The sequence below is a fragment of the Ceratocystis lukuohia genome (genome assembly GCF_044167205.1).
Source record: "Ceratocystis lukuohia strain C4212 chromosome Unknown Supercontig1_pilon, whole genome shotgun sequence".
NCBI classification, from domain to species: domain Eukaryota; kingdom Fungi; phylum Ascomycota; class Sordariomycetes; order Microascales; family Ceratocystidaceae; genus Ceratocystis; species Ceratocystis lukuohia.
In genome coordinates this window covers 2,930,292-2,949,634 of record NW_027263520.1, presented here as the reverse complement: position 1 = coordinate 2,949,634, position 19,343 = coordinate 2,930,292, and the positions used below count along the sequence as shown (strand labels likewise).

General features: G+C 48.3%; 4 protein-coding genes across 4 annotated transcripts; 1 reads left to right on the top strand and 3 right to left on the bottom strand.

Moving 5' to 3' along the window:
• Positions 1-5,818: 5,818 nt before the first annotated feature.
• HOO65_010740 (Myb-like DNA-binding domain protein) lies at positions 5,819-7,186 on the top strand (the record flags this gene model as incomplete). The annotated part of the gene is made up of 2 exons (XM_071005844.1): positions 5,819-6,159; positions 6,253-7,186. The coding sequence occupies 2 exons, from the start codon at positions 5,819-5,821 to the stop codon at positions 7,184-7,186; spliced, it is 1,275 nt and encodes a 424-aa protein (XP_070862562.1).
• Positions 7,187-9,452: 2,266 nt separating this feature from the next.
• HOO65_010739 (tRNA (carboxymethyluridine(34)-5-O)-methyltransferase) lies at positions 9,453-10,403 on the bottom strand (the record flags this gene model as incomplete). Its single annotated transcript, XM_070999788.1, has 1 exon — positions 9,453-10,403. The coding sequence occupies one exon, from the start codon at positions 10,401-10,403 to the stop codon at positions 9,453-9,455; it is 951 nt and encodes a 316-aa protein (XP_070862561.1).
• Positions 10,404-13,784: 3,381 nt separating this feature from the next.
• HOO65_010738 (uncharacterized protein) lies at positions 13,785-15,190 on the bottom strand (the record flags this gene model as incomplete). Its single annotated transcript, XM_071005825.1, has 2 exons — positions 13,785-15,083; positions 15,188-15,190. The coding sequence occupies 2 exons, from the start codon at positions 15,188-15,190 to the stop codon at positions 13,785-13,787; spliced, it is 1,302 nt and encodes a 433-aa protein (XP_070862560.1).
• Positions 15,191-15,996: 806 nt separating this feature from the next.
• On the bottom strand, positions 15,997-18,303 carry HOO65_010737 (uncharacterized protein; the record flags this gene model as incomplete). Its single annotated transcript, XM_071005514.1, has 5 exons — positions 15,997-16,353; positions 16,413-16,605; positions 16,668-17,536; positions 17,596-18,012; positions 18,130-18,303. 5 exons carry the CDS (start codon positions 18,301-18,303, stop codon positions 15,997-15,999), a joined length of 2,010 nt encoding a protein of 669 aa, XP_070862559.1.
• Positions 18,304-19,343: the final 1,040 nt, after the last annotated feature.

The following is a 19,343-nucleotide window of genomic DNA, read 5'->3' as shown; positions in this document are numbered from 1 at the left end:
AAAAAACTCGCTTCGAATTACTTGCACAACAAAAGCAGCACGCTATTAAAAGAGATGCGATGATATCATCATCACCATATAACAGCAGAAAAGGTAGGTACGCGTAAACTCGCATCTAACCGCGTACCTGCTTGTTTATCCCGGGAGCATGTGTAAATAAATAAACCACAAAATGCCATTGGCTTCCGGATGGAGAAGGTGCCGTCAGCAATAGGAAAGAGAATAAGAAGGAAACATCCGTAAGGCTGAATGGATATTAACATTAACATCTGACGCTTTATCGAAGAAAATCTCTAAACCCCTAACCCTGGGGGTAATAAACCGACAAAGCAACGCCCGCCCGCCACCAATCCTTTCCTAGGCTCTCAGAGAGACGAGAGAGGCTGGTTTTCCCGTTGTTTTCTCCTTCCAGTTGTCGTGGATGATGTAGGACAAAAATTGACGCCTCAGTGGCGCTTTCTGTCCGCCGTATGCTTAGGTATACCGAGCCGTACGAACTAACGGTTCTGGTCGTTAAACAGCCGTGGTAAATTCATCGCCCTGTCGAACGTCACAGGCCAACTATCAGCTGTTTAGCCTGCTCTAGCTTGCTTTAGCTGCAGCTTGACTTTGCCTCGGTGTCCTTGGTTTCAGAATGCCGCCAGAAAAAGAAAGAAAAAAAAAAAAAAAAAAAAAAAAAAAAGTAGTAGTATCAAGCGATCTTGGACGAGATGTCGCGCATTGCGAAATCGTGCACTACATTATCACATCGCATTTCTTGCAGGAGTCGCTCCAGATTTGCACATCATCAACGTTGCATGTGCTGGTACTGCTTGCTACTGGTACTGGCTGCTACTCGGCACCACGACCAAGTACCACTCCGTGTGCTATATGTACACAATACAGATGTACTTGCATCTGTCTGTACGACATTCCACCATGGCCAACGGCGATAAATGTGCCCTTTCCTTTCTTTGTATTGCGATTTGGGCCTCGAAACAATGTGTGCACAAGGGAACTTGTTAGTTGTCTGGTCCATTAGCCTCGATTACAGAAGGAAAGAAATGTCTTGCTTCAACGGCACTAGGGTGAGACTTGCTTTCCTCCATGCCTTTTTATTTCTTTGTTTTTTTCTTCTCGGCGCTACAACCTCACTGAGCTAACCTACATACAGACAAATATGCATGGATGCATGGATACGTGGATACGTGGATGCGTGGAAACATGGAGACATAAGTAATATACATGGCTTGCATGTGTATATGTATATGTGTGTATGCATATAGTAATATAACATACACCAAGTTGTACTTGTGCTCCAATGGCGCGGACTCTCGTCTGGTTTTTGCCTTGTTTCCAGTCACTTCACATGAACTTCCAACTCTTTGACCAGCAACTTCAAACCCAAGTGCTTCTTTAACCGAGCTTGACCGCCCACGCTCTTTCTAAAGCCAGCTCTGCACATCTTCTTCCAGTATCAAGTCCTATTTTTATGTCTTCTTCCCATGTCACACTTGGTTCCCTTTTAACCGTAATCTTGTTTCCCCATATGCGTGTTCCGTTCCATTTCAGGACTTGGGGCTGGACTTGATACAGGGACAAGATATGAGGAAAAAAGAAAAGAGAGAAAAAAAAGAGAGACTTCTGCTCTTTACAACGGGCTAGTCAATCATGCAACAGGCAGAAATACTCAAACTTAGCTGTCGTTTGTCAGTAAAAAAGCAGCAGTGGCTGCGGCCAAAGTGGCAGTGTGTGTCAGTGGCAGTTAGCCATCATGCTTAACAAGAGACAAGACAAGACAGACAGCCCCCTCCCCCCTCCCCCGCTAGGCCCATACCCACGCTACAATACAACGATGGGGTGGGCTGTAACAAAAACGCCGTAAATAGAGAACGCCTAAAACACCCAAGCAGTTCGCTCTTGTTTCTGCGCCTCAATTGTTTTGCATGGCTGAGACCTATTTCAGCCACTAACCCGAAGCTCAGGGTTCCACCTACGACGGACTTTGTTGCTGTCTTTACTTCTATTTCCTCTCCCTTCTCCCTCTCTTACTCAACCTCACACCTGTGCGCTGAATTTGGATTTCCAGAGGCGAGGGGGAAAAGGACGGGTAAAAGAGCCCTTCCTCCACCATCAAGCTGACGGTGCATAATCGGTAGGGTTTGCCTCGTCCAGTACAGAACTGCAGATCTTGGCTTGGCGTGCTCCAAAGGATGCTATTTCGGACATGGCTGTTGGTACTTCGCTAAGGCTTTCATACAATATAAGTGGCTAACCAACCGATTCTATGTACGAAGGGGGGGGGGGGGATAGAAAAAACAGGGAAGGAAGGAAAAAAGAGAGAAAAAGAAGAAAAAAAAAAAAAAAAAAGCCCTTCAACTGCGTTTCGTCAATGGCCATGGTGCATATAACACAACGTGTTCACAGCCAGCAATGGGACAGCCTGAATGCTAATTAACTCAGTCATGACAGAGCTGCTGCGCATCTATCCAGGTCTGGGCCCTATTATCTAAGCTGAGAACCTAAAAAAGACCCTGCGGCAGCGCCAGTCAAAGTTGGCCATCTCGGCTTTCGTCTGTTAGTTTCTTGGTCTGAGACGCAACTGGGGCTTAGCCATCTTTGGGCTTGGGATCAAACCTGGAGCCTGGTTTACCAACTAGTTAGTTAGCCCACTAGTTAGATCACGAAGTTGGCCTGCTCTGATGCTGCCGCCACCCCAGTGAGAGCAAACACCAGAACCCCCGGTGAACTAGAGAACACACACACACACAAGGAAGACGAACACCCATCTTTTGTTTGCCCAATATATAGCCAATGTCTTTCTCGTATAGGAGGGAGATAAGGGAGCTGTTAATACTGGCCTCAGCCTTGCCGGCCCTGCCAATGCCTTTTGTCAGACAAAAGAGAGCGAGAACCTGTCTGCCCTGTCGTTGCATAGCATGGACAAGACTAAAATAAAAGATGGCAGCTACGATTTGCAAGCCATTAGATGCCAACTAACAGGCAGTTGCCTTCCTTGCTTGGACCAAGTATACAGGTTCCTGCTCACATGACCATGTTAGGCCTGAGAGCGCAGTTGCTTCATGAGAATCTAGGGCTAGGAAAAGTTTTCATGCACAACCTTGACATTAATATTTCAGCATGCATGCAGGCTCGCTCTTCTTGGGCTTCAAACTTGTCCTCAACAACCAGCAAACAAAAACAGCCTGCTACCGCCACACAGCGACAGCGATAGCGGCGGCGACAGCGACCACGACGACAACAACAACAGCAACAACGACAACGACAACGACAAACCAACATAGAAAAGAGAACAATCAAACACGATCAACAAAAACACAACGCCCCTCTTTTCAAAACGAACAAAATTCCCCTTAGTCGTTTTGGATTCTGCTCGCTTGACTGCCATTTATCTGATTTTATAGTCCTGCTCTTTTCCCCCTCCATTTTAATCTTTTATCGTTGTGCTGTGACTTGGCACCCTTGCTCATCCGAATATTTTTTGTTCATCCCATTTTACTTTTTTTTTTTTTTTTCACAAATTCTTTTGTTTAATTCGACTACCACCCTGGCCAGGAAAGAGTAAAAGAAAAGAAAAAAAAAAAAAAAAAAAAAAGAGATGCCAAAGATACTAAAGATACCCTTCGATAGTGGCTGTCCTTGTCCACATCCAGTGCTATCTATCCACGCCCCGGCCCATTACAGTGCACACGCTACAGGCTAAGGCTCTACTTTTGGCTTTGATCGCTTTTTTCCCTCTTTTTTTTTCTCCGTGAATTCTAGACCTTCTTTTTCGTTTCGTCTCTTGTTCTTCTACCGAGTAGCAATCATGATCCAGCAGAGACAGCTTCTTCATCATAAGCCGATAGACCGGCCTTTTCTCTTCTCTCCTCTCCAGAGACAACACTAGGGACACAAAACAAAGACGAGAACAGAGTTTGGATCAACCCAAGTCTCATCTGTGACTGTCTTCTTGTTCTTGTTCTTCTTCTTCTTTGTTTTTTCTTCCCCCCCCCCCCCAGCAAACGGGTCTGCAAACCAATACCAACCCAGCTGGGCTAGCCAACCCAGCCAAGGCAAACCCTTCACTTAATAATGCCACCCAATTCTAAACGAGTTGGCGTACATCAGCAACATAACAAACCATTCCTCTTACCTGTCTATCTGCCTGCCCGTCTCGTCTGTCTGTCTGTCTGTCCTGTCTATATGTCTTTTCTTGGCTCATTGTTTTACCTCATAACCCATCCACGCCGTTTGTGCTGTTACTGATGCAGTCGTACATGCTACTGATTGTGTTATTTCTTTCAGCTTTATTTGTTTTTCCCTATCCTGTTCGCCTTCCCTCGCCTTATTTCTTTTTTTTGCTCTGTTTGGCTTGGCCAGGAGGTCTTGAATTGTCCAATCCAAACGTAAAGGGCTTTGCTCTCTGGCTTTTATCAAGTCGCTTCGCTTTCCTGCTTCATCCTCGTTCTCTGCCCTCGTTCTGCCATTCTGATTCTGCTTGTGGTTTTTGTCTTGAAGCCTTATCCACAACCAGACGAAGGCAAAAGAAAAAGAAACCCCCCCCCTCCTCCTCCTCCTCCTTCTCCTCTCCTCCTCCCATAGGCACACACCATCGCACACCCAGGTAAGTAAGTCTTCTTGACCGCAGCATTGTACCTCGCTCTTCCTCTTACCATGCCATGCTACCTACTTCTCTCTCTTAGTATACTACCCTACACGCCCCCTCCCCCAGGCTCAAAGCACACCCCCTCCACACCCCCTTCAACTGGTTCTTCAAAGAACGATAAAACAGAGCTCTTCCCTGTCTAATCCATATTAGGCCTCGTGCGTTTTGCTCGACTTCCTTTCCGGAGGATTTATGTATTTGGTACCATCGCCTGTCCTAGCTTTTCTTCCCTTTCCCTTTTGTCTATCCCATCCAACCTTATAACACCTACACACTTTACCTCGATCAGCTCTCAGCTTACAGCTGTCAGTGCTCTCTCAATTTTGTTATAATCCTTCAGCCTTCCCTCACTACTTCTTCCTCTCCTTCTTCTTCTCTCTCTTTTTGTCTCTTCATTCTTCATTCTACTTGATATATCTGGATACCAAGCCCATGCGCTGCTACTCCCACTACACCACAGTTGGAGCACTATCAGTTCTTCTTCCTCTCTAGTCTTTAATCCACTCTCTCCTTCACCCGACTCCATCTCCCTCCATATCACTATTTCATACATCGTCCGCCGTCTTATTGCTGCCTTCCAGGCCCTTCCTTTCCCCATTGTAACCCCTCTTGAAATTTAGCAAAACCTCACACCATCTCCGATACGTCTCATAGCAGAACCGAAAGAGAGAGAGAGAGAGAGAACAGAACAACTATATTCAAACCTGAATCATCAACGCTCTTCAAAAGACGTCTTATTTTATTCCCCATCGAACTAGGCGACCTGAATCTCTCTACGTCTTGAATCTACTAGAATATTCATTCTTTGGCCTGCTACAAAAACACTTGCCACTCGCCGTCGCCCGGACTTGGCACTACTACAACAATACTGACGCCAGTGGTGCAGAGGGCACCTATTCATGACTCTGGAAAGCAAACGAGTCACCGGTTGAATCTAATCTAAGCCTACTGGACCTCGGTGGGCTAACCGTAGTCGTGGATATCACATCGTTAATCAAGACCTCTCCTCCAGCCACCACTGAGGCCGAAGCGTCTCCATCTCGCCAAACGTCGTCTCCCCGCGGGAACCCCCCCTACCCACCCACCACGGCGTCTTCAGCAGTAGCAGGGCACATGCCCTACGCGCAGCCGCCCCCGGCTTTTGCGCCGGCTGGCCCCCCGCCTCCCCATATGCTTCAGCACCCCCACAATGCTCACCCGCCACACTCTAGATACACAGGAGGCAGTGGTAGTGCTGGCGCACCTCCGGTCCATCACCAGGTTATGACAGCGAAGCGTGGCATGCCGCCTCATACCTCAGAAAGCCCGGCAAAAAAGCAAAGCAAATGGTCGCATGAAGAAGATGCCCTCATTATTGAGCTACGCGGCGGCGGCATGAAATGGGAGGATATCTCCAAGCGCCTGCCTGGACGCAGTGCTATAAGCTGCCGTCTACACTACCAGAACTACCTTGAACGCCGTAGTGAGTGGGATGAAGAGCGCAAAAACAAGCTTGCCCGACTCTACGAACGGTACGTCAACAAATCATATGAATGAGCTGCACACATTATACATTACAACTTCAGAAATTTACACGCAAGTCATACTAACGCATGTGGCAATAGATTCAAGCCCGAGATGTGGCAGAAGGTTGCAGAGGAGATGGCAGTGCCGTGGCGAGCGGCGGAAGCCATGCATTGGCGCATGGGAGAAGAGGAAATGGCAAAACGAGCAGGCGTTGTGCCTTTTTCTTTTTCACACAATGACTCCAGTAGTCACAGAAGTTCACTGTCGCGTGGACACTCGCAACCACCGCCTCCTCGGGCAGACTATGCACCTCCCCACATGCCCCCCCAACACCATAACCAGAACCATCCAGTTTACGGCCGACACCATACTATGCACCCTGGCCATGCCCACACTCATAGTCACAGCCATAGCCATAGTCACAGCCATGGCCATAGCCATAGCATGAGTATGGGCATAGGCATGGGCCAGAATAGCCAAAGTGGCCACAATAACGTTGCTCCCCCGCCGCCGCCCCCTCCTACTCACCATATGGCCCATGGAAGCCACATGGGCCCTGTGAACGACCAACGATCGATTCCAACTCCTGGACCGCCGCTACCATCTTCGCTGCCCCGCCGTGACCAAGGGCCTGCCTTTCCGCCTCCTATCCCCCATGAGAAACAACCATCCCCACACGCCGAACTTGCACCTGTGAACCCACCAACACAGAACCGAAACAGCGGCGGTATGCTTCCTAGCGTTGCTGAGCTAACGACTGGGATTAGCCCCTACAGCACGCCTGCGTACTCAATTGGAGGCGGCGGTTCGACTAGTAACGCCAGTCCAGTGTCGAAGCCAGATTTGAGCCCGCCGGGGCAGTCGCAACTTCCATCCATGGCAGGGTACCCCCCAACCTCGGAAGCCCAAGCACCTCCAGTATATGAGACAACAGGCTCTAAACGACGAGCTAGCCCGGACCTGATGCCGCGCGATAGTCGGCGACGATACTATGAGCACCCAGACGATGCGGCACGGCGACGTATGGCCTAGGGATACTGAAGGTCGTTGTGTTTCACATTGTTCTTGGAGTTGTTCCCGGTTCCGGTTAGGGGTGGGAGGAGGCAGTGTTCTAGACTGTGTTTTTTTTTACTTATTTTTTATTATTTCCCTGTTTGTCCCCGGTCATGATGAAATGACAGAGCTGGCTTTTGTGGTTGGAAGGGCGAAAGAAAAAAGATTGTCCTTGGGATGTCCCGTTTTTTCATTGTTACTATTATTTGTTATCATCTTGTTGCTACAGGTCATGAGGATTTGTTTGGAGGTTGATTTGGGGTTTGTGTTGTTGTTTCGCTCTCATTTGTCTGCTATTAGCCTTGGTATCTCGAGGTTGGTGATGTTCCCTTTTTTTAGCAGCAACAACGACATCATCATCATCATCATCATCATACTTCTTTGTTTTTTTTTGCCTTGTTTTGTTCTTTATAGTTCTGTTTTGTTTGGTTGAAGCCTACCCGGTACAGTCTCACTTCAAAATCATTCAATCGTTTTTAACGTCTGCTAGTTTTGTTCCTTTTTCTTTTTTTTTGTTATTCTGCAATAGACACACAACACAACACAACATCACACATATCATACACTATTACCCGGTGATGAGTTAATAATAGATTTTGAAACATTGACGGCCGCTGCAGGAGAGAACAAAAGGAAGCAAAAAAGGAACATACAGGTAACTGTAGCAGCAATAGTGGATTCGCTAGAAAGGCTTGGTCCAAATCTTGCATCCAAGTCCGTGATTCGGCCATTCGGGTCTTCAATTGAAGGGTGAAGCCAAGCCAGAAAGATAACGAGACGAAGGAGACTTTTTATTTTATTTTATTTTTTTATTTTTCGTTTCCGTTTCTTGATTTCTGCTAGGAAAAAAAAAAGAAGGCAATGTTTCGACCATGAGATCTTAGCAAGGAGTAGGAATGTGAAGAGGAAGGACAAGAGGTTTTGTTTTGTTTTATTAGTATGCTGTGCTTAACCAAACAGCTAATGAAGAAGAGCTGGCTGGCTCCCCGAAGCAAAGGGCCCATCAGGAAAAAGAAAGCAAAAAAAAGAAAAGGGATAGCTATAATAAACAGCTCTGTCTATATCATATCCGTACATACATCCCATCACATCATGCAGAGCCCTCCATAACACAGACCTCGGTACCATCACCCGCCACCATCAGCAAGGCCTTTTGCAGGCCAATTTGACTATGCTAAATAAACAATGGGGAAATATACGACGAGAAACCGCCAAATTATCGTCTACGAACTCCTCCGCCCAGCGGGACTTTGACGCCGGGGTGTGAGATGGCAGGGGGTGTGGCACACCTAATCTAAACAATAAAAAAGCAAATGCAGGGGTTAAACCGCCCTATTGTTGTCTACGGGGAGGGGGGGGAGGGAAGATGAGAACCAGAGACTAGCCTAGCCTGAGTTTGGCGCGATACGATGTAAATGAGCTGATAACTTGAATCTCAACAGTCACATTTACTCCCGTCCCCATGCTTGGCTACTCCCACTCCTCCACTCTTTGCTTTCTTTCCCTTTTTCCACCCTCACCCTCCCTTTCACATGGGTGGAGGGGGGCTCATGCACTCGAAACTTAGCGACACCCCGTAAACACATGTAGGCTTATTGTACTGGTCGCAAACTCACGCAAGTCACTCAGTTCTAGGCTACAAAAAAGGCTGAAGCGGAAAAGATCAAAGCACCTACTGTGACGTTGGGGAATGATGGAGAGGGTCCTTTGGGCCTGAACAAAACAGGAACTTCTTCTCCTGGCTCACATGTCAAACTTGACTTGAACGCAAGGCCAAGTTTTCTCCTTACCAAGCTTCCTAATAATGAGGAAAAAAAGAAAAAAAAACGCCGCAGAACAGGAAAAAAGACAGAGTAGGACCCAGGAGGAATGGAAGAAGAGATGAAGTTGGGCCAAACATCTAGGGTTGTGTCGTGCAGGCTAACTCTGTGGCGCTGCCACATTAAATTAATACGTTGGCTTGGACTGTCTCACAGGAATAAAAGCTCGGATGAAGAGCGAACTTGGGGCACTTGAGAAAAGGCTGGAGATCTGCAAGCCAAAGAAGAAAGAGAGAACATCAGAGCGAGAGCAAGTTGCACAAAAAAAGTCGCTGCTCAAAGCAGTGTTAGACTTAAAAGAACTTGGTATATATATGGAATAGAAAGCATACTGGTGGGTGATTACTTGTAGCGACTTTTATGTATATGTATGTATATATATATATAAGTTCCACGATGGAAGAGCTATGCCTTGGTATACCTCATCAAAAGTCTGCTGATGGCCGGCAAATAGCCCACCAATTGTCTCTTTCGTAGCCACTGCGTACAACCTCACCCCCTACTGCACGTATGTCCTCCTCCAGCTCTCCTTTGCGGTACAGATGGTAGTACCGATGCACTGTTTTATCTTCCTCTGCATCGCCGGTTTCCTCTTCCACCACTACTTTCTGTTTCTTTTGTGCCGCTCCCTTTGTCACCCACGGCACCAGCTGGTCTTGTGCCGCTCCCTCATCCCACCCACGGCGCGAAGACCGCTGCTCTAGTGCCCACACATAAATTAGTGCTTCGCCTGCCTGCACCGGCTTGTCTGTGAATGGGGCTACCTCGCCGATCACAGCACCGTCAGGGAGCTGCAGTCTTGCACTGTCCGGCAAGCTGATGCCGCCGGCTGGACGGACGCCATTGGGCGGCTGGATGGCTTGCAGAATGTGCCGCACGGCTTCGCATCGGCGCTCACGCGTGGAAAAATGATGCACCACGGCAATGGAGATAGCAAAGTCAGCAACACCCGGGACGAATGGGAGCGCGAGCGAGTCAGCAACAAGCACGTCGCCACCAGTCACTGGAGGGATAAGCTTCTGCTGTGGCGTTGCAGAGTCAGTAGGCTGATGCGCCTTCCGCACGGGCGCTGTGACGGGCTGGGCAAAGCGCGTGCGTGGCGCCGCAAGACTAACTAGGTTGCCGCTGCGGTCAGAGCCAAGAAGCACAACGTCGGGATTGACGCCAATGTACTTGCCATTGCCACAACCAATGTCCAGGCCAATGGCCCCCGCTGGTCTGGATTGCAGGAACCAGGTGACTAGCGGCCACGGCTTGTGGCGCGTGGCGGAGAAGTGACTGGCTATAGTCTCATAGATGGAGTGCACATGGGTCTGTTCATATGCATCAGCATCTGCTGTTGGCGGAGTGACCACTAGGGCGTCGACTGGGGGCATTGGAAGAAAGGTAGGAAGGGGGGTGGGCGGCGGGTGGCAGAGCAGGAGGAAGGAGTCCCTTGGGTGAATGATTATCCAAGGGGGAAGGACGAGAAACTAAACGGCCAAACGGTTGAAACAAGGGCAAAAAACTCCCTAGGTGGCTGTGTCGTCAGTGAAGTTTATTGGTGTTGTCGTCTCGGCCGTCGTCTTGTCGCTAAAGATTGAACTTGTTTGAAGGATCTTTGTGACACACTCTTGCTTGTTGGTAAAACTCCGGAAAATTAAACTGTCGTTTGAAGCTGGTGGGGCAATCTCGCCCGGCGTAAGAAAGAGAAAAAAGCGCAGGTGGGGCTGGCTTTGCTACTGTGCATTTAACCCTATTTAGTCTTATTTAGCACCATTAACCCATTTAAGTTCACTTATTTTGGGCTAACTATGTTCTTAACGCTCTTTCTCGGAACGTCAGTAGCTGCGCGTCCTTTTTTTTTCATTTTAATTTAATTTAATTTATTTTTCTCATGGCTTGCTAGCATCCAACTAGGCTAACCTTTTGGCCATTTGGTGTTCAGGCCCTTTCAAGTGCTGCTGTCGCAAAGTAATTATTTTGATTACTTCTCGCTTGCTTCCTTGGACGACACCCGTTATTCTTGGCCTCACGGACCCTTAGGCCGTCCTTTCTCCTCGACTACCCAAGGTTTCTAAACATCGGACCATCCAAGAAAGTCGGAGGCTCCAGTCAAAAAATTGCGTTGCAGTTTGCTTGTGTTCTTGGCCCTTTTGGCTCTTGCGTCCTGGGCCTGTGCTGAGAAGTCGAGCCGCGGCTCGTTGCTTATTATCGAGAAAAATAAAACTCCCCCAGTGTAAGCGAAGGGGAATCTTCTTCCTATTCCTTTGCCCCCTCCTGCGCCTTCTTCTATTCCTACGGAGCAAAACAACGCCGACAAAAAAAAAAGAATCGGATCGTGAACATGTAATGTGCCGCGCGTGCTCTTCCGTCCTCGAGTTAGTTTAAGACGTATCGCTTGCTAGTAGAAAGCCTCATGTTCCCAATCAGGCAAGAATTCCTTAATAGGCAGCATGATTACAATAACAATGGCATCTTCCGTTGGACGGGGGTGGCCTGCCCTTGAACAGAGAACCCCGCCTTCATGCTTTGCTTGTAATATAGTCACGATCCGAGGAAAGCCTTGCAACCTGAGACAGGCCAGGCAATACCCTGCTAAGACTTCCACAAGCTAGGCAAGAAAAAAAAAAGGTCGGGCCCTCGTCCTATCTCTCACTCTCTCTTCCATCTTATCCTCATCTCATCCCTTCGTCTTATCCCCGGGCTGCCCGCGTTCATAACCATGTCCCTTGTCTGTTCCAGCATTATCCATATTCCTTTCTCTTTACTCTCGCCTCTCCATCTTTTTTTTTTTTTGCGCTTGGCTTTGATTCCTTGGCTGGGTAGCGTAGCGCTTTTCTCTTACTCTCTTCTCTTTGACCGTCTGCAAAAAGAAAATTCTCCGCTTGTCTCTTGTCTTCCCTCCCTCCCCCCCCCCCGAACGCCCCCTCGTCCGTGGGCCCATTTCCGTACTGTTGCCGAATCTTGGGAGGTTTCATTGATGGGTATTTGGCTTAGCTTAATGTCCGAAGAAAAAAAGAGGGAAGGGGTGTCCAAGATTTAGAGTTTAACGCCTTCCTTTTCTTCTTTGGCAACTTCTTTTTCTTTTTCTCGAAAATCCTTCCTTGTTTTTTGTCCATCTTTTTTCTTTCCTTTAAGCTTCTATCGAAGCTTCCATGACCTCTTCTATTTTTGTTCTATTCTTCTACCCTACTTTGCCTGTTCTTTCCTCTTTTCTCTCCAACGACCACACACCCACCCTTCTTCTCCCTTCTCCCTTTGACTTGTTTTGCTTCTTGATAATAAACTCGAGGTTTTTTCTTCCTTTTTCTTGCCAACTGTACTTATTTAAGCCCCCTCTAAAGCACAGACATCACAACATTTCAAACAACAGGCCCAAACATTGAAATAAAACAAGATCACCTAGCCCCTCGCTCATTCTCACTCTTTCATTCTCATTTCTTGTCTTGGCCATCTAGAACCTCGGCCAACTACGCTGACTCCGTTTATCTCTCCCAGACAAAATAGCTATACAGCCAAGAAATCATGATACTAGCAGGACTACGGAGGTTAACCAATTAAGTAATGGAAATATTGCTCTTTGCTTCAGCCCGCACTGGCTGTCATACACCCTTGCCCGCACACAAACATATACACAGAAAATAGAGGGAAAGAATAAATAAATACACGCAATCTCTGAAAAAGAAAATCGCTTCGTCTTCAGAGTTCAGCAATGAAACAAAACTCCCGTACAATGAATAACCTGTACGCAGCACTAGGAAATACTCGCTAACTAGAAAACGGGTGTCCGCTTAGTATACCCATACTTCTCTATATGATAGTTAACCATGATCAAGGTCGTGACAGTGATGGTGATGGTGTGTGTGTGGCGTGCATGGTAATGGTGTATGATGGGTGCGTGCTTTGCTAGCCCAGTCGGGATTAGAATTCCCTCAAATGCCGCTCTCCTCACAAGTCCACCTCCATCTCCATTTCTTGTATTTTCTATTCCCGCCTCTTCCGCGCTCCCTCCTTAGACAGTACCGCCCATTTGGGTTGGTTCATGATAGTTGCGGCTGGTTTGTAGTCATTGCAATGTGCTGGTGCTTTTTTGCTGGCTGGGTCTTGCCTCGTCTCCCTGTATGCCGTCTTCTTCTGGATGCCATCGTCGCGGCATTTTTCTGCTGTCCTCTAATGTATTGTTTCACCGATCGGACATTTCGGAAATGCTGTTCGCCGTCTAGCAGCAAGTGCTCGATCTGGTCTTGTCTCACGTCACCGCCATTTTTGCACAAAATGTCCTGCGCCGTCATTCCATTATCGTTGGTCTTTTTGGGGTCAACTCCCATCCGACGAAGGGTCAGAACAGATTGGGCCTACCACTCGATCATTCGCTCTTGTCTCTTGTGGTCTCGACAACGAGACCGACATACCGCCATTTCGTGGAGAAGAGTGTTTCCGTTTCCGGTTGGTGATATCCGTGTAAAGTCGAACCCCCACATAGCAAATCTCCGTAGTAAGCTGCCGAGGGCATAGTTTCGAGGTGCAAAAGTAGAAGCGGACCGTATGAGATCAGCGAATGCTTCGATTGTGCTTTTCCCATCTTGGATCCGATGTAAAAGAGACAACAAGACAAGGCCATCTTGCTCGAAGCTTTCTTGAAACGCATTTTTAGGCGGCTGCATTACCTGCCAAATTGCTATCCTTTTCTCCTGGGGGAGTAAACGCCATGCCTTTTCGCGGACTTCCCATAGAATATCGCAAAACGCCTCGGGGCTGCCCTGTGCCATTGTATACTAGACCTGTGGGCTCCCTGGGAATCTGTTGCTGGAAGCAAACTCCATCAGGTCGTCTTCTGACGGATCTTCCGGCCACATCAACCGTGTAATAAGCCGGTCGAAATTGTCAAGATGTTGCCTGTCCACTGTCTCACACTTAGCTGTTCGCTTGCACTCCGATTCAAACAAATCTAGTATCTGCCGATCGGAAAATTCGGCGCCAAAGTCTAGTAGAAGATTGACAGCCTTGACGCGGTATGCGCGGGAGCTTTCTAGCAAGATCGATGCGTTGATAACCAACCCCAAAGCTGAGTTCTCCAGCGGCGTCCCTAGGTTTGGATCAGCTCCAGCGAGAAGAAGCATTGTCATGATATCAAGACTAAACTTGGAGATTCTACCCCATATAGCAATAGTATGGAGGGCAGTCCATCCCCAGGAGTCGCTGATATTTGGTTGCGCTCTATTGCTAAGTAAATATCGAACGGTCCGTCCTGTCCTGTTGACCGAGCGATGGGCTGCCCAGTGCAGTGGTGTCTTTCCACGTGCATCTTGCCCATTGATATCGAATCCATGTCTCGTTAATAGAGCCTCAACAAGCTGGGTTAAGCCCAAGTGGGCAGCAACATGCAGTATAGTAGTGTGGCCAAGTCCTGGGACATGGACGTCTCTAGGCATGCCAGCATCTAGCAGGGCATCGAACATACGGACGTTGGCACTGTCGTTGGGGTCCAGTATACTACACATTGCAATAATTGACGTAGGGACCTTTTTAGCGACGTTGAACTTTTGCAGGACCGAGCTGTGAAAGTAAATCGACTTTGGTAGTAAAAAGGACGACAAGTTTTGGACATCAAGAGCCGGTGACTCGGGGAGGGCACCGTAGCACAAAAGTCGGTCGATATTGTGTGGGGTGTTTCTCATGATGATGGACAGATGAATGGGCCGCAGAGTAGCTATGCCGATCTCATTGCCAACCATGAGATGCAACGCGTTGACATTGCCACCAAACCGCAGGCTCCTAAGGATGGTGCTCCAGTGTAGTCGTTCATCGAGACTTGTTCGGAGGACTGAAAAGAATATGGCGTCGTTCCGGAATTGGGCGTCTCGCCGATAGATGTATGTATTGAGGATATTGTAGAAACAGCGACTGGTTCTCATAAGGCCATTAAGGCCCGAGATGTCAAGAAACTCTGCGATAGCTAGAATTAGCTCGACGGGAAAAGCGTCTGCTAGTGACCGGAGCCGAGGAGTGTTCTTTTTCGGTCGTGGAACGGCATCGAAACACCAGCTAGTTGCGGGCCTGGCATGGGATAGGGCCTTATGAATGAGGTGCTAGAGTTAGCAAAAGAGATGGGAAGTTAAGATAGACAGACAGACGAGCAGATGATGACAAGGATGGGATGAGTAAGTCGTGGACATACCATGGCCGAAGCAGGCGCGGCGTGAGTAATAATGAGACACAACAAAGTAGTTTATTCAGAAACCAAAACCATATAGATGCTTGCAGAATGACAAGGACAAGGCACAAACAATAAAAGATAATGTAATTACGGCGTTGAACAGCGAGAGTAGGCAATCCGAGCCGACCAAGCCGAGCATCTGAGCATGTGTGAGAGAGAAGATGATGAGGGGAAGCAAGGATTCGCAAAGGCATAGATAAGCTACAGCGGAAACTCACAGAAGAAGGAAGCCGGGGGCCTGGCCAGATAGCCCACAAGAAGCATCTCTCATTGGCCGTGAGAATAAATATCAAAGGGCAGTTGCTTCTCGCAAGATTTCGTAATGTAAACATCATAAGCTCGGCAGGGTTCTGCGTGAGTTTAGGGTTATAGATTGTCACTATCGTAAACATGATAGAATGACACAATAGACACGGCATAGGAGCTTGTCTATCTTACAGACTGCTGTTAAAACATGTATTCGTCTTAAATACACTATCCACCTTCCCAAAGCCTCAAAAAAAGAAAAAAAATCCTCATGAATATCACGCACAGCTTGCACACCAAGATGATCATGCCATGCAATAAAACCAATGCAAAGAACATCCTCCAACTCCATCCAACCTACCATGTGACCGAAATCACAAGATTATTAACGCAAAGCAAGCAAACAAAAAGAAAGAGAAGAGACACAAGCACATGGAGTAGCCTATCTGTCAGGGCCCTCATACAAAACTGATCCAAGAGCAGCCATCAATCAATGGGCAGGGGAGAGAGCCGTGATCCAAAACTCAAACAACTTCCGCACGCCACTTTTTGCCTTCTACCATGAAGTGGTTTGGGCTCTCGGCTTTCCGTTTTCCTAGCACCGGTTCTGGTGTGTTTCGTGAGCGGAAGGCCTCGTTGTAGCAGCTTGCGTGGTATGCCTTGTTTCCAACGCGCATGGTGTCAAGCCACACCCATTCTTGTGCTGAGTCAAGCCATTTATTGACAAACTTGTCGGCACAGATGGAGCACGTGGTGTTGACGCCTTCGGTGGGATCAGGCACTGGAATATACTGAATCTCAGGTTGCTTGGGCGCAGCATTGGTGGTAGAAGTGACTTCAGGAATATCGGCATCGATGGTTTCACGAGATATGGTCCAATCCTGAGTATACCATTAGCGAAGCTCGAGTGAGCGTGATGTATGAAGAAATATAGACATACCTTGGTATCGGGATACCAGCTGCGGTGCTGGCCATGCTTTTCGGCCTTCACGCTTCGCTGGTGGACTTGGAAATGCCAGTCCATGTGGCGAACACGCTTCTTTCTGCCATCCTCATCGTTCTTGAAACGGCGCCCACACTGAGAACACGGCTTTCCAAGGCCTTCAAGCATGGTAAAAAGAAGATGCTGGCGACTGAAACGATAGTTAGCAATATTGTTAAAAAGACGCATTCAATATGGCCTATTACCACTTACTCTTGTTTAAGTGATGTGGAGTCAAGCTGGATATCGCCCATTTCGACAATGGGGGTACGAGGCTGCTGCTGACGCTGTGCCGCCAGGGCGTTGGCAATAATAGAAGGAAGTATAGGTGGCGCCCTTTGTTGCTGATAGTGCTGAGGAGTTGTAGGGGCTATAGGGGCTACATGAGGAGCAGGCGGTGTTGGAACAGGCGTAGACCTTGAAGACGATGGGCCACTAGGAGGAGGAAGAATACCGGCCCGGCGAAGTTGCTGCATGAGTGACATGGCACTATTCACGGATGAAACGGCAGGGGCAGGAGGAGCAGGAGCAGGAACAGAAGCAGGGACAACAGGCGGAGTATGTGTACCCTGCATCATCACAGGTACAACTGGGTTTGCATGTGGGACAACTGGCGGCGTGTTGCGCATTGCAGCAGGTTGGGTGGGAATGGGAGTGCTTGGGACAGGAGCCGGAGTCTGCCGAGAGGCGAGAAGCGTGGCTAGAGCGCCTGGGCCAAGTAGGGAATCAAGGGTAATTTGGGGCACTGCAGGGGGAGGTACAGGGACAGAAGGTGTGTGTTGGGACAGCACAACATCCGCATAATTAGCGCGAACGCCGGCAGCTAGATCGTCAACCTGCTTCTTGATTAGACTAAGTTGGTCAGGGTTAATAGAACCGCCCTTGTTGAAAAGACCTTGGAGGTCGAGAAGGGCTTGAGTCTTCTTGGGGATAGTGTCATCGTGCGGGTACTTGGCGCCCGCTAGATGCAATGTTTGGATAAGAGATTCGACATCGTTTTTCAAAGCTTCATAGTTTACAGAGCTTTGATTGCCGTTGGCTTGTGGGCCGATAGATGACGGATAGGTAGGAGGAGGGGTAGACTAGAAGAGCGTTAGTCCAGCACTTTTTATTAAGGTGGAAGAGGAGGGGAGAGGGTTACCTGTTTGCCAGGAGGGGCACTGAAAGCCCCTCCACTACCGGGAGGAGGACCAAAGGGTGACTGAATACGTGCATGAGGGGAAGGCGTGTCTCGGGGATGGACAACACGGGGCCGGCCGATCATATTCTTCTGCTGGGCTTGGAAGGCGGAAGCGGAGGCTTTCATGAGGGCATCCTCAATTGGTTGGACAACCTCAAGAGGAAATACAGGTCGTGTGTCGATGGAGCCCGGTACCGCCTGCTTCCAGGTACGGAGCATTTCTTCCATTTTGCGACGGACGTTGGAATCTACAGTAGCGTATGACTCTAGGAACATGGAGTACAGCTTTGGGGCCAAGTATAGCGTGTAAGGAGTACCAACGTTCTTCACGATAGCGTCTAGCACATACAATGCCGGCAGCTTTCGATGAGGGGCAGCCTAGATGTAGATTAGTGAGTCAGTATGGGCGGTCTAATCCAATAGAAGATGATATCCCTCTAAGTGTCTATCTTTACTTGGCCTTCTTTTCGTCCCCCGTATGAGGAGTTGCCTTACCTTGAGAATATATGATTGAAGAGTCTGTGCAATGTCGACTGCAAATTCAGTGTTTTCGCGGGCGATTTGGCAAAGCCCCATTATCTCAACACGGAGAACGGTGGTCATATCCTCTAGGGCACTGCGAAAGTCCTCGGCGACCTCTGCACCAGCTGTGCTCTCGTAGTCGGCCATGTCTCTATTGGCGTGGGGTTGACGTGGTGACCAGATTATGTGCTGAGCCTTTTGGAAGAGGCGAATATCCTGCAGATTCGGTTGCAACAGGGTAACAAGCAGACTAGCAGAGTGGTTGGCCACAATAATGGGCGAAAAAGTGAGAAGCGACTGTCACCAGACACGCTCACGTGTGGGCGACCAGCTAAGTTAGGTAAAGCTCCCTACTATGCTGGCGTGTACCCTTGACGTCTCTTGTATCTCACTTCCTTTGCTGTTCAACACAGAAGTGGCTCGCCAACTCTAGAGCAAGCGACGAATTTGATGATAATAGCTAATAAATGAAGGGCAACAGAACAATAAAGGCCGATCTACTACAAAAGACAAAGGCAAAGTAAAGAGGGAAAGAGGCTGATGGAGGAGCCAGAATATAGCAACAAGACTTCTTGCCAAGGCCTAGAGATTAGGGGAAAACCGAAAGATGAAAGCTCCTGCCGACAATACACTTTTGATGATGTCGTTAAGGCTAAAAGAGAAAGTGAACCGTCCAACCTTTACGCCTTGAGTGTGCCAACTCAACCTGTAGTACAACCAGAGAGAAAGAGAGGGTGACGGAGGAGGTGGGAAGCACAGATTCTTTAGACGTAGACACAAGAGTCAATCAACACTGTTGCGGCAAGCCAGCTTTGAGAAGATTACAGCGACAGAGAGAAGCTTTGTGTGTCCTCGTTTGTTTGTTTGTTTTTTGTTTTTGGTTTATATTTCCTCCACACGGCAGAATAGAATGACAAATGACACACGCAGAAAGAAAGCAAGATACGGGAGTCCGGCAGTCAGATGCAATGCTTAGAACTGGAACAACAGTCTGTTAACAGCAGTCCCGTCCTAATATTTGACAAAGCAAATCAGCCAGTGAACAGGTAGTCTGAGCCTCCTGTAAAGTACAAAGGCAAACTAGTGTTGTCGATAACCAAGCTTAAAAGAAGCCGGCTTCTGCAAAGTCCTCCACGCAGATTTTTTATCCAAGCCTAACTAGAAGCAAGCAGCGTAAGCTTATTCTG